The 14,385-nt window shown below is 38.4% G+C and overlaps 2 protein-coding genes across 5 annotated transcripts in view; both read left to right on the top strand.

Annotated features, from left to right (window-relative positions):
- Nucleotides 1–6,573, top strand: part of LOC136810207 (uncharacterized) — a 30,646-nt gene extending 24,073 nt beyond the window's left edge. For both annotated transcript variants that reach the window (XM_067066814.1, XM_067066875.1), the window contains exons 5-9: nucleotides 641–3,419; nucleotides 3,605–3,643; nucleotides 3,852–4,073; nucleotides 4,675–4,878; nucleotides 5,004–6,573. In XM_067066814.1, the coding sequence (XP_066922915.1) occupies nucleotides 641–3,419; nucleotides 3,605–3,643; nucleotides 3,852–4,073; nucleotides 4,675–4,878; nucleotides 5,004–6,441 (4,682 nt within the window). In that variant the 3' untranslated portion in view covers nucleotides 6,442–6,573. The remainder of the gene's footprint in view (nucleotides 1–640; nucleotides 3,420–3,604; nucleotides 3,644–3,851; nucleotides 4,074–4,674; nucleotides 4,879–5,003) is intronic.
- Nucleotides 6,574–8,690: 2,117 nt separating this feature from the next.
- On the top strand, nucleotides 8,691–14,009 carry LOC136810383 (double-stranded RNA-specific editase Adar-like). Of its 3 annotated transcripts, none has more exons than XM_067066975.1 (10): nucleotides 8,691–8,800; nucleotides 9,745–9,934; nucleotides 10,411–10,546; nucleotides 10,717–10,829; nucleotides 11,630–11,710; nucleotides 11,929–12,061; nucleotides 12,189–12,461; nucleotides 12,767–12,897; nucleotides 13,153–13,383; nucleotides 13,533–14,009. In XM_067066975.1, exons 1-10 carry the CDS (start codon nucleotides 8,735–8,737, stop codon nucleotides 13,865–13,867), a joined length of 1,689 nt encoding a protein of 562 aa, XP_066923076.1. In that variant the 5' UTR covers nucleotides 8,691–8,734; the 3' UTR covers nucleotides 13,868–14,009. The 3 variants fall into 3 exon arrangements, with proteins under 3 accessions (XP_066923076.1, XP_066923206.1, XP_066923142.1); XM_067067105.1 differs by having other exon boundaries at nucleotides 13,153–13,310; nucleotides 13,533–13,654; XM_067067041.1 differs by having other exon boundaries at nucleotides 8,698–8,834.
- The last annotated feature ends 376 nt before the right edge of the window (nucleotides 14,010–14,385 follow it).

Below are 14,385 nucleotides of genomic sequence, written 5' to 3' on the forward strand. Positions count from 1 at the left end.
TTTTCACAGTGATGATGGTCAAAGATTGAAAAATCACTCTTGTGAAAATGGTAATTATACCACATTTCTACAAGAAGTTGATTTTTTTCTTCATTTTTCATTTTCATTTTTCTTTATTTTTCATTTTTTTTTGCTTGATAATATTCCACTCACAAATATCTTTTCAACGAGCACAAAATCGCAACTTCATTCAAATTCTATCAAAAGTTACAGCCATTTTTTATCTCAGCTGCAAATTATTTTGAGACACACTTTAGGTTCATTTTATTTTGTACATTTGAAAAGTGCAGTAGCACGAAACTCGGAGTAGTGTACTCTTTTAATTTTTGTGATGAAAGATATCTTTTAATATTTTATTTGGCTCTGGTTTTCATTGAAAACTCTGCAACATCAATCACAAACAATACTTTACATTTCTTTTATAAAACTTTGTTTGAATTTTGCCTACCCTTGCCTCAAGTCTCAAGAATTGCTCATAAACTATTTCTCGTATTTATGTCGAGATTTGATGAAAATTTGTTCATTTTTTCAGTCCCTATACCTGCCTATACGTTTCTTATTTTACTTCCGTTTCTATTTCCATTCTATATTTATGATTAGGTCGGTCCAATATGCATTGACTGTGCTTGTTGTTTTTCAGAGGAGGGATGTGAAACACCAGGAGTTTCAGTGACCGATTGTCTGAACACTGTAGTGGCTTATGACGACGGTCTCCCTACATCTTGTCACCGAAAGCAAAAAACTCACCATGAAATGAATTTCAAACCAGTCGACATTATTCGTGCAGCCAGTGTTCCGGTAAAAACGGTGGAGGAATTTCGACAGTTGGCAACAGAATACATGAAGAGAAACAATTTCCAGACTTGCTTTCCACCTTCTTATCTGCTGCGAAACCAAGTCATGAAAATATTGGTCGAAAAAGTATTTCATTGCAATGATGGCAAGAAGAAAGACATCAAAGCACTGATTGGTTATGATCACATCAAACACTTGAAAAATTACAATTGCTCCAACAAAGAACTGAATTGTACATTTAATAAAGATTGTCGTGATATCAGCCACGAGGACACCATCTTTTTGGTCGACTTTGAAAAAGTCGTGGTGTATTACATCAGGATGGTAGATGAGATGCTATCCAGCGCTACTGTCTATGCAGAACTTGAACAGTGTAATGAATTCGTTCGAGCGTTCTTCCTCCTTCATGGCGATACTTTTGCCAAGAACCATCATGTTGCAGTATGCTCAATACTTGCTCTCCCAAAGATGGAGAAAAAAAACATTGATCCGAACATAGTTCCTGACAACGAGCGTTATATCCTTTTCAAGGAAGACCTTCAAACTACTGACGTGTTGCAGGCTAGACTGCAAGGCTATTATCGCACTGTTTCAAAGGAAAGAAAGAATTGGAGTCATTCAGCAGATGGCAAGAAGCTAGAAGGATTGCTAGCTGAATGTATGGCGAGTATGGCCATCAAAAAAGCTTGTTTACCTCGTTTGACCAGGGATGTGAAAGAACAAGTCGTCTCACTACTTTTGAATGTGGAGCAATATGAAGCCATTCATCACCTCAACAATAAGCGAATCATCAGTGGTCCTTTTGGGAGTGGCAAATCGCTCATCCTGGAAATGATAGCTGAGCAGTTGTACCAATCATCAACCAATGCAACTATTTACTACATATGTTGTGACTCTCACAGTTTGTTAGATGTTCGAATGGAAGAAACTTTCAAAAGCCTTACTAAGGGAATGGAGAAGGACGACGTGGAGTTTGTCACTTCAAACCTGTATGAAATACTGAAAGAAGCAGGAGAGGATAATGTTGACGATCTTGTCAAAGTAATGGAGTATTGCTTGAAGAAAGGTCAAGAAAATCACCGCATTGTTCATTTTTTGTTTGATGAAGTGGATCCCATTTATTTCAATGAGGAAATGGCCAAGAAGTTTGGTGATTTCGTCCGAAAAGAAGTTACTGGTGAATCGACTGTCATTCTTGCTTTACAATGCACTGAGAAAGTAGTGACAGCCAATGATGGCTCAACCAAACACACTTTCCAAAACCATTGCACCAATCAAAGCAATCCCACTGGTTTAGAGCTTCTTCCACCGCTGAAAATGAGCATGAGGATGGTGTCCAACTTGTACAAAATCAAGCAGATCGCAGAGGATCAAGTCAAAAAAGAAACGCTTTTGTTGGCATTGAAGAAGGAGGAAGCGAAGAAAGAGTCTTTTCAACATACAGTCAAAAAGAAAACCACGCAAGCCCTCAGAACGAAGAAACCAGTATCGAAAACGAGTCAACCTTTTCAGTCAATCCCACCAAATAAAGACGCAAAAGCCCCTGTCTACGTACCCAACGAGACACTTTCAGAATTCGTCAGACATGTTTCAGAGGAAACCAAACTAAAAGAACCCACTGCTGATCATATGCCCGAAATGAAGAAACCTAAAGCAGAAAAACCTCAACCTTTTTTGTCAGACGTTGAAAGAACATTGCAGCAAACAAAACCACCAGTAGAGAAGAAAGTCGAAGTCAAAGTTAAAGCACCAGAACCGACTTTACCAAGCCCCACCAAACAAATGTTTGCTGTAGATCAACTGTATCAGTTACCAATGCGAGATCCTCACATTTTCACGCAAGATAAATTGGAATCTGATCAAAAGCACTTGGAAACGAAATTTAAGTTCCATGACAGTGAAAATGGAGTTAACGTACAGTCAGATAAGGAGGCTTCAGTCATTTATTTGAATGACCAGTTCAATATGTCGTCAGTAGACAGTGTGATGATTCTGAAGGAAATATTTGAGATGAAAGATTTCTTGGACGTCGAAGCTAAGACCACTGTCATATGCAACACACTGCACGAAGTTGATGCCGTCCTTTTCGCTCTCAAGAAAACTTCAATGTTTCCAGAAAACTCATATTGTCGTTATACTTCTTTTCTGGAAGATATCAAAATTCCGGCCTCGAGAGAAAAGAAAGAGAAGATCTGGCGTCAGTGCAAAGACGATTCACATGAAGTTCTGGTGACTGACTTTCGTTGTTTCAGGGGGTGCGAGACAGAACATTGTATCACTTTCGTCAAAGCAGACCATGCAGAGTTCATCCCTCAAATATTGGTGGAGGTGTTTGCCAGGGCTATCGTCCACCTCTTGATCTTCGTTTTACCATCGCCAAAATCAAACAATGGTCGCTTTGCTCAAGTCTTAAAAGAGTGGCATTCCCAAAAAGCTGCTGACATCTTTAGACTCTCTGTGAGCTACAACAAGGATTCTCCCGGCTTGTCCATCGTCAAAAATTCAGAGAAAGAACCTGTCCATAATAATATCCCCTTGCAGATGGGAACAGGAGACTTACAGAAAGAATACGACCTCTTTAAAAAGGAATCTCACAAGAAACTCAAGCGGAACGACAGCGAAAGGTAATCCCTTGTCTTAGGCTCTTATCCTTTTCATCCTTTATTGAGGACCTTTTTTTAAAGACTTTATATAATGTCTGATGTCCGTGTTTCTGGTGTCTATGGAAACCGTCTAATTGAACGTTATATGTAAAAAAAACTTTGGTTTAATTTGTTGTATTATAAAATGAACGATCTATCTTTTTTAGCGAATTCAAGAGACATTTAGCAGACTATATACCTGACATGTAAGCTGTTTTACTTTTCTTCGCAGAAGTCTTGCGCCATGAATATTTTATTCACATCTATTAGAAACCAGAAGTTGCTTGCTCATTCTTTAGTCCCACAGGTTGAAAGGGTAATTTTAACCCTGAAGTTTATGTACCCCTGCCTCGGTGGCTCGTCGTTAAAGCTGGTTTAAAGAAATTTAAGAAATGTTTCCCCTGTATTATGCAGTTTGCAGCAAGCACTCGATAAACTAACAAACGACCAGTACAGATATGACGTCATCACTTTCGTCGAAAGCAAACATTTGGCTTACTTAAACGGAAGTCGTGAACGAACTATTGAACAACTGAAGCAAGAACTTGGCGTCGATCTCATCATCAACAAATACCTGAAGGAAATGCAGATTCGAGGAACGTTGGAAAAGAAACAAAATGCTGTCAAAGAAATCAAGTACGCTACCTTATATCTTTCTTTTAAACAGTGTTTCAATTGAATCGCTTTATTTCTATACAATTAAAGTATTTCACGAAAGTTATAAAACCATATCACAAATTACTCTTAGGTTCCAAATAAACGGGGGAGTTAGAATAAACGGGGGAGGGGGTGGAAAGTTTTTGAGATTTTGATAAACGACGGGGGACCTAATTGCCGGGGGGTTAGAAATTGAACTTCTGAAAACCCAAAAATAAGGTAAATATGGGCTAAAATCAGGCTATTTAGAGCAAAATAAGGGGCCTTCTCTGTGACAGCTGAAAATATTCTTTAAAATTAATAAACGGGGGGGGGGGTCCTAATAAGGTCGGGGGGGTTGGAACATTTTCGAAAAATTAACAAGCGGGGGTAGGGGCGTTTATTTGGAACCTAAGAGTACCATTTTCCCCATTCATACAAGAAAAAAATGACAAATAAAAATTGACAAAAATTTTTGAAAAATGTTGTCTTCGCAACTCCAATAAACGTGCCATGGACATGTCAATTAATTTTTGTAATGACAAATTTACTGGACATTGGCACAGAAAGGGTAAATACTTACAACATTTGATTACTTTAGATCGAAATTGGACGCCGGTTTTTGGGAGACTTTAGACTGGGTGCCATCGTCCTTCCAACGTGACATTTTAAAGAAAGCTCCTCATTGGAAAACCTTTGGTGTGAATGTGCGAAAAACAAGAGAGCAGAAAGTACAGGCGCGGGGCGAGATGGGTAACCTGAAGAAAGTGACATCAGAAATCAAGGATTTGATCAATAACCCGACGTAAGTCGAAATTGAAAAAAAATATTTTGTATGGCATATTGTTGACTATTCCTTCCTTCGGTAACACTCACTTTCTATGCTTTATCTACAGTCGGTAACATTTCCTCTTATTTTCTTTTCAATAGATCCCGGTGGAAACCATTAGTGTTGTCTGGTTCTCTCAGCAAATATGTGAACACCAACAAAACTGATGAAGCCTTTAAACACATCAGAATGCGGCTTAACTTCAATACTGGAATGCTGGAAATTCACGGTTCGCAAAGTGAAACTACCAATGCAGAGAGCACCATCAATGAGTATCTGAAGAAGAAAAGACCTCTCATAACAAACGATTTGGTTGAAACACTGGTCATGCTGTTCCACCAATCTAAAGCTCACAACGATTCATGGAATCTTTTGAATGACAAGCATGACTATTGGGAAATTCTGTATCAAGTCTCTATCCGGATCGTGCCAAATGAGAGAGCAGTTTACATCCGAGGTTCTGAGGAGAAGAAAAAGGTTTTTACCGTCTATCTTCGCAAGAATTTGTTCTATAAAGAGCGAGTGGGGTCTGGTGACGACTATAAGAAAGCTTATCTTTTACGTGTACCTGCTCTTGACGGCGAGATCCAGCTGGCAAAGAGCGAACAGATGCCACATTTGTTAATAATCACTCACTTTGAAGGTGTTGGGATGGTCAAACATGCATACCAAATTCCAAGCTTGAAAGATGACTTCATCAGAGCGCTTGCTCGCTTGCACGAGAAATGCCTAGAGTTTGGAGAAATGTCTTTAAAATTTCACTTAGGCAGAGCATTCATCAGAAAGCTGGGAGAAGGTCCTCAAAAGATTGTGCGCTTTTTAGATAACGTTGTATACCAACGCATGGACGACGACGTTTTTCTTTCCCATATTAATCGTCAAGGATGGGAGAAAATCAATACTGGATGTCGTTACGACTTCAAAATCTACACAGCGGAACCATTCGTTGCCTTCCGCTACAAGATCTTCATCGATTCGAACAACCAAATCGACTGCAAACAAACCAGCCAATATGTTAGTGATATCCAGCAAGGTATTGGCTCCTTTAGTTGGCCTGAATCCGGAGTCGCTAGACTGGACATAGTGGACCCGGTAACGAATCTTGATTTGAGACTGCGAATCAAGATGTATGAATCCAATACAACTTTCGAAAACAACACTCGACAGCATGCAGAACGTCTCCGTCAATCTTTTTTCAGCAAGCTAGCTTTGAAACCAGGTACCAATGAATTGGTGGAGATCCCTGATGACTTGCCAGATGGCTACATAGTTTCTTATTGCAGACGTTCTGTGATGGAAAGCTACAAAGTCACGGGCACTGACCTCGTCGTTAAGTTGTCCCATGAGCAAGTTCTGCAAAATTACGATCACAGCGATATGGCGAAGGAAGCAAGAGATATTTACATCGAGAACAGTCGTGTCTATGAAACTTTACAATCCAATGACTGGAACGCACGTGAGGTAGCGGAACAATTCCAATGTGTTTTTGATTTTGGATTGAAACTTCTAGAAGAAATGGCCGATAATGATAATGTTTGAATAACGCAAATAATTTAGTTCAGTTTAAGTTGAGTATTTTTTATTGAATCTTTTATATGTATAAACAGGTAACTTGTCATTTTTTATGTAGGGTTTTTATCATTTCATTTTTAAATATTTGTTTACTTTTTCAATTGTACTACTCGCGAGCTTTTATTTTCTTCTTAGGCTTTGATTTGGGATTTATTGCTCAGGTTTATTGATTATTTCGGCCATTTTATATTGTCATTCATGTTTTTAGCCATTTTATATTTCACCAGTTCATTCGCCTTTTTTCTTAACGCCTTGCGAAAAGATATGCACAGAAATTGTGATGTAGTTTCGTATTTGACAAAACTTTAACCATTCTTCAAACTCAGAAATTACCGTGTGGGAGTGACATGCATTTTCTGAGTGCAGTGAGGTTCTTTCAAAAATATCAAAATTGCATTATAGTAAAATGTGAAACATTCAGGAATAAGGTTTCATTACAAAATTTTCATCCTTGTTAATAATTATGATGCTCTTGTTGCTTAATGTTTTATTTTCCAATTGTTTTGTAAATTTTTTTATGGGACAAATTTATTGGTGTCTAGGTGGGACAAGACTAACAAATCTTTTATTGTGCAAACACCCCTGCCCCATTTTCAAAGTTCGATAGGAATAATCTAAAGAATGGTACACATTTTTGATTTTTAAACATCCACTTTAAGAATTGTGTGCGAATATTCTCCATTTCCGCTTTTTCAGGCTCTCTGATGGTTTCTTTCGTACCATCTATCCCTCATATTTCACTTCATAGTTTCTTGATATCCTGCTTTTATATTTAATTTATTGCTCCTTAATGATTTTACCAATGATAAGTTATCCTGGTTGATAAAATTGTGATTTAAGAAAAATATGATCAGTAAAGACAGGAAGAAAGAATAAAAAAAGCGACCCTTTTCCCCTTTTTATTCATCAATACTTCTTAACCCTATTTTTATCAGGGGGGGTGTTTTCCACCAGGCTGGCACTCTTTTACTAATAGCTCACTGAAAAAAAGTTTTAACACTCTGAAAGTTTTGACTTTTAATATAATCCTATTAGCAGCATGTATACCAAATTTTACAATTATATACCGACCAGATCAGGTTTTATGACTTTTTTTGTGCAGGTATATCATAAAATCCACCTAAAAAACCCTGTAAAATCCCAAAACCTTAAATTTATCATAACTTTTGAACTAGGCATCCAACTGACTTCAAATTTTGACAGGTTTTAGGTATCAATAATAAATTTTAAAAAATATTTTTAAAATTTTCAAAAACTGCTGACATCATCAAAAATGACGTCATTAATTTTTGAAAAACTTTGCTCATTTTCTGCATTGATTTTAAACGTCAATTTTATTAGTATGTTAAAAACCGGCAAATATGTTAAAGATATTCTTTTTGGCTTTTAGAAATTCAAAATAGAATTGAAAAATCTTCATCCATTCAACTTTAATTGCTATTTTATTGAATAGTACTTTTTCATTGGTCAGCGATAATTGTGAAACTTTGTGATGACTTCATCACTTTTATGATGACGTCATCACTTTTATGATGACGTCATCAACCTAAATTTTTTTCTATGAACTCCTTTTATGGTAGAGAACATTTCTGCCAAATTTCAAGTCCATATCTTTTCTAGAGATCAAAAGTTATGCAAGACTGGTGGAAAACACCCCCCCCCCCTTGAGAATACAAAAACCGACAAAGCCTGATAATAATAGGGTTAAGGTCAAATGGGCTCTTCCAGAAAGAAATTGAAGTTGGAGGTGGAGGATATAACATTTTTTGGAAATTTACCCCCCCCCCCCCCCCCCCCGGCTATTGTGACTTTTGACACCCTGGGCAGCAGATCTAACTCCCCGGACAAGCATTAGTTGACCCCCTGGACACTCAAAATTACTCTCAAACAGAACAAAACTACCCCAAACAGAGCAAGGCAGATTTTGTAGATTTTTCACTACGCCCCGGACACTATATCCTCCACCCCCATGTACGAACATTTTCTGGAAGAGCCCAATACATTGACAAAAGATATTGAATTGTTCGGTTTTTGTAAGCTAATGTCTCCATTGGAGCAGTATGGGGTTGTGTATGGATACACGGGGAAAGTCTATTCTTTCGTATTCATTATACATTTTTCGATTCTCAAAACAAATGTAAGAAGTAAGTTTCCTGATGAAGGATGTCCGACTTTTTTTCAATGTTTTTGTACTTTGCATCACATTTCTTGTTTCTATCTTTCAGTTGAAAATAAAATAACGTAGAAATTCCTGATAAGAATGGATAACTTCAACCCACTTCAATCATTGAACAATCATTTCACTGGAGCAGATAAGGCAGATATGGTATGTGATGCCCCTTGTTGTTCACATCGAGCTAGTAAGAATAGCTTTATATGTAAACTAGACTAGTTACTTAATACAAGTAGGATAACAGGCGTTTAACAACTTTCTCGAATTTTACTAGAGATGTAGAAAATAAATTCATTTCGAACACATCCACCTGTGGATAGGGATATAGTTACAGACATTGCCCCCTAAAATTTGACGAAATTTCAAAGTCAATATTTATTTATGGGTTTTATAATATAAAACCCAAAGCCACTTATACCAATCGAAATCAAATGAACACACCTTCGCCCGGGTCAACCAATACAATGTGAGGGGAATTGGGTACCACTACTATGATACGAGAGTGTGGGTGATATGCCAGACATTATGGTGTGTGGTCTGTAACGAGCTATATGGTCTCCAGCGTGGTTCGAGTGTCATCACTATGCATCATGGTATCAGTGTCTTACGTGCACAGAACCAGAGGTTCTGAGCGTTCCGACTTGAAAAAAGAGGAATTCCTAATTCGCAAGTAGTAGGGCCATCCCATCCCCTAATGGGGAGGGCTCATATCATCGTCTTTGAAAGCTTTCGATTGGTATAAGTGTTTTCGGGTTTTATTGTCTTTGGAATTTCGTCAAATTCTAGGGGTTTAGGGGTTTTGCCTTTGACGTCAATTTATGAGTCCTAAAACATTTTCTTAGGCCTTAACCAAAAACCCCTCTCGCGAAAAACTCTGTAAATACTTCAGTCTTTAAAATGGACCAGGCTTGGTTTGTGTAAATGTTTACTAAAATAGCTACCACTTCTCTAAATTTGGTTGGTGTTATACACAAGATTCTACAAAATCCTTTTAGTACTTGTATATGTCTAAAATTCTTTTAGTGAGTCCTCCCCTTAAATTGGAATCGGGCTACCTTCCTATGTACTTATCATTGTCTTCATTGTTTTACACATAGCCAGTGCTTGAAGAAAACGGGAGACTGGATGAAGAGAAAAAGATTATTCACCAGTGCACCATCAAGTATGATGGGAAGACACATGGCCCCTTCGAAGCGCCCACCAAAATGGAAGCCAAACACGCAGCGGCTGCGTTCGTGTGCGATCTGTTGAAGCTCTACCATACTGGTGTTCCTGTCAAAGAAAAAAGTAAAATCTTTTAGAGATTACATAATATATACGTAAGATAAATTTCGGCCACACTGTTATTATAGCTGGTCATATACTTGGCAGACTGGAAGTCAGAGTTACATTATACAGTGTAATCTCCATAACAACGCCACCTTGCTCATTTCATGTTAATAATAAGTTTTTCCATCCAGTCTAACCCTTTATCTTTAGCTTGGGGGGTTTTGAACCTAGTCTAGACATAGAGTTAGTAATGTTTAGGACTGGTCTTATTATGAATCTGTTTTCCACCAAGTAGAAGTAAAGCAACCATCTTTCTTTCATCTATCGGTCGGACAAAACATTAAAAAGAACCGAATATCCAGGGGTACATATCTAAATATTTCCCATGAACCAATCAATTTCCTCGACACCCCCCCCCCCCCACACACACACACACACAATTGTTTTCTTGAATGGCCTATTGAATATCACAATATTCTCTTTTCCAATTCCAGAAAAGCCAGCAAGTAATTCTGAAAAGAATTGCATTGCGTTATTGCACGAGTTTTGTCAACGAGAAGGCTGGACGCAACCTTTCGACTCCGTTGTTGAGGAGTGCGGTGTTGTGCATGAACGCATATTCAAAATGAGGTGCATTTCGTCATTAAACTGTTTTACTTATCAGTAATTTTTAAGAATTGTCACATCAAAAACTGTCAAAGATGCCTAATCGTTTTGTCCTTTTATGAAATTAGATTTAAACGTCATAAAGCAGGACATGACCTTTCAGTTTAACACGAAACAAAAAATCGGCTTTTCAGGTACAGTTTGGCAGGTTTCAACTTTCCTTGTGGAATTGGTGAAAATAAAGATGTAGCAAGGAGGAGGGCGGCTGGTCAAGCACTGGCTATCATGAAAAATATGGACGTTCGAGGTATTCATATCATTTTATGTATGATTGTGATTGGCACTTTTTGACAACATGAAAAGACGCTGCGACCGGAGGGGCCAGAAGGTTCCTCTTTGGAAAGCTACCTAGGGGTAGGGAAAGACGCCACTCTTTCACTATGGATTGCATAATACTTAGCTATGATCCTGTTCGGCCTTTATAATGCGAATCGCTTTGCAACATATAGGCCCGGGGGGGGTACTAGGGTTGCGAGCTGACGGGGGGGGTGCCGCCCGACTTTCGAACTTTGGACCCTTACCGGGACTAAAAAGGAGAAAACAAAGGAAAATTTTGGGAATTTTACGACCCTTAGCGGGACAAATTTGACCAATTTTGACCAAATTTCGATCTTTCAGGGGGTAGACAGTTGAAATTTTCTTATTTTTCCGACCCTTAGTGGGACTGAGATTTGATTTTCTGATTTTTCCGACCCTTAGCGGGACTTTTGAAGTCCCAAAAAGGTACCCTTAAGGGCGGCACATACCGTACCCTTCATTTGCCTAAGTACCCCCCCCCCCCGGGCACATAGGGGATACATGTTGTACGAAATTCTAATCTTATCAAGTTTGTTTGTCAGAAAGGCCGACCCTTCACACAACCAACAACTCAATCTCTAAAAGAAAGTTTATCGATAATTCTTCAGGTTTCGACAAAACATGAGGGTTTGAAAATGAATCGAACCGAAAACTAAATCGAGTTAATCTTAGTTAAAATTTTCCGAACATTAAAAGGCTTTAGAAGTTTTGGGCATTATTTTAACTAGGTTTATTTTTTTCTTACTTTAGAATGCTATCGTGGACCCGATCCGAATAAACCGTTTGGTCCACAGATTGCAGCGTTTTCTTGGGAGGCTTTCGGAATTTTTTGTAAGTGTTAATTTCAAAATTTTCACTCGCCACGCTCCACCGCTCCACGGAGATGGTAATTCTACTCAGATACTTTAAGATTCTTTTTTTTTTCAACGAAAAAACACCTCTAAAAGATTATTTTATTGTAGCCTCCATATGTTTGAAAAACTTATCTGAATGTAAGTAGTTTACCGTAGATGAAGCCAAGTTTGTCTAAAATCTCTTTACTTTTTCAGGTGAAGAGATAGCAAAAGATGTTTCACTTTTTGCTGACCCTCGAACGTGCAAATCGTTCAACCTCTGTGCTTTTCTGCTGGAAAACATCAAAAATGGAGAATTGCGAGTGGTCGGAATGGGCACTGGTAAAAGGTACTTGAAAAAAACGTGTGGGTAAAAACTTTGTCAATTGGTGAAACTCTCAATTTTCAAGTTTGTACTAGCTAATTCTTTTCTGTGATGGTACATTTATATTTGTGTTGCTTACCCATTCTTTCAGCACAGCTAAGAAAAGTCATCGAGTATCAGACGGAGAAACGGTCATCAATTCCCACGCAGTGGTCATCGCGCGTCGTTCTTTGCTGGTCTTCCTGTACAGACAACTTGTGCGGCTTTTCGAAGGACGTTTCTCTATTTTCGAATACCATGATAGAGAAGATGTGAAGATAGCACGCCTTCGACTGCATTACAAAATCCACCTCTATACGAAAAACCCGCCTTGTGGTGACGCTTCAAACGTTTCACCACACTCAAAACATGCAAGTGATCATGAGTAAGTTCATCATAATATCCTACTTCGCAAGCGAAACCCGTTTGTTTTATTCTGTTTTCCAATTTGATTTCCTCCCTTTAAACTTTATTATTCGTTGTGTCCAGCCCCAAGGAAGCGACGAATGAATTCTGAGATGCTTGAATTTAGAGTGGATTTAATAGTCTCGGTTGACGAGTCAAGGCAAATCAGTAGCGTAGATATAAAAAAGATAATTACAGTTTCATACAAATCTACTCTCATACAAAAATTTTGCGCCCCGCCTGTCTACGCTACTACAGATGAATGATACCAACTTCTTCTTTTAGAGTTCGGAATGACCACCAGACGTATTGGTGCAAGAAGGACTCGATCAAAGGAGAAGGCCAGGTGCTCAACGCAAAGTCAACTGCTGACATCGCATCTTGCTCTGATAAAATTCTCCTCTGGAACTTCGTTGGTATGTAATTATTGAGTTGTCCAATGAACTTCTTGTTCGAGAGAAACAAAAAATCTTTATCGCACTTTTCGTTATTTGTTCACAATATACATCAAATCATTGGAGCAGAATTCATTTAAACCAAAAACAAGGAGCTTAATGTGGTCTAATTCTTTAAAATTTGTTAAGAATGTCTTTCGATTCTCAAGGTAGTTTAATTAAGTCTATGAGTATCTTTGGACATGATCAACAGGGTGATCAATTTTTTTTACTCAGGACTTCAAGGCGCATTATTGGACACTTTGATCGAACCCATCTTCATGGATTCCATTACAATCACCAATGATTACGTACCACGTGACTTAGTACGCGCTTTTTGTTGCCGACTGTCCGCCGATCGACTCATTCAACACCCATGGATGCAAGTGGGAGAGGTACGAGGTGTCCAATCTACATCTGCATATCACCAACCTAACGTCAGTGCCTATTGGACACATAATGATCTAGGTACATATTTTTCATGAGAGCAAAGCTAGAAAAGATCTGAGCCTGAGGATTGACGGTGGGCGGGGACGTGTTGCTGGAGTCCCTGGAGACCCTGTCAAAAACCAATTTTTTTAAATCTTTGAATCTGAACTTTTTTCTTTTTTTTTCAGAGTTGCAGGAGGAATTATTGAACATGCCAGCCAACGGAGGTGTTTTGTTCGCCATGGTGGGTGGCCATTACAAAGGCTCTGCTCGTGATGGGGAAATACCCATGATATGTAAACGGTTCCTTTTCATGCTCTACCAGCAAGTCACCACGTTCCTCGATGAGAAGAGCACCGTCTTCAGCAAAAAAACTTATAAACAAATCAAAGATATCAATGTCGAGTATCGAAAAAAGAAGAATTTGTTTTTTAAGATGGTCACTGAACAGAACTTAGGGAATTACCCTAAACTATTGGATGACGTAGATGAGTTTTACTTGGATGATAACGTCGAACAGTAGGATTAACCGAATCGTGGAATAAGAAAAAAAGCCCGAGTGGTGCATTGATCGAATGTAAAAATGTTGAAACATTATTTCATTTATTAAATTCTAGATGTGTATTTTACAGACCGGGACTCAAATACTCACGGGACCAATTTTTTCCATTACTTTTCCCTTTTATTTGACAAATCAGCCTTTAATAACGAATTTCAATCAAATCTACTCAGCACTTGCCAACCTTAAGATTACAAGGGGGCTTCAAAGCTCCCCCCCCCACCTAAGAGGTGAAATCCCCTAGTAAAAAACAAGAAGATGCTCGAAGGGTTAAGAGAGTTCAAGGTTTTCGGTGACAAGGTATTGCCCCTTTTTTTCCATACTTTAGGATAATTCGAGAACTAAGCCCTCCCAAAAGCTCGTCGACGTGCGTGACACGTGCAAAATATTTTGAATTTTATTTCAAAAAAGTGTATTCCTCTCGTCTAGAGTGGGTTAGGTTTGTTCGGTATTTACTTTAAGATAAACTACGGTATTTCGAG

The sequence above is a fragment of the Clytia hemisphaerica genome, unplaced genomic scaffold, assembly GCF_902728285.1.
Source record: "Clytia hemisphaerica strain Z4C2 unplaced genomic scaffold, Clytia hemisphaerica genome assembly, whole genome shotgun sequence".
Taxonomy (NCBI): domain Eukaryota; kingdom Metazoa; phylum Cnidaria; class Hydrozoa; order Leptothecata; family Clytiidae; genus Clytia; species Clytia hemisphaerica.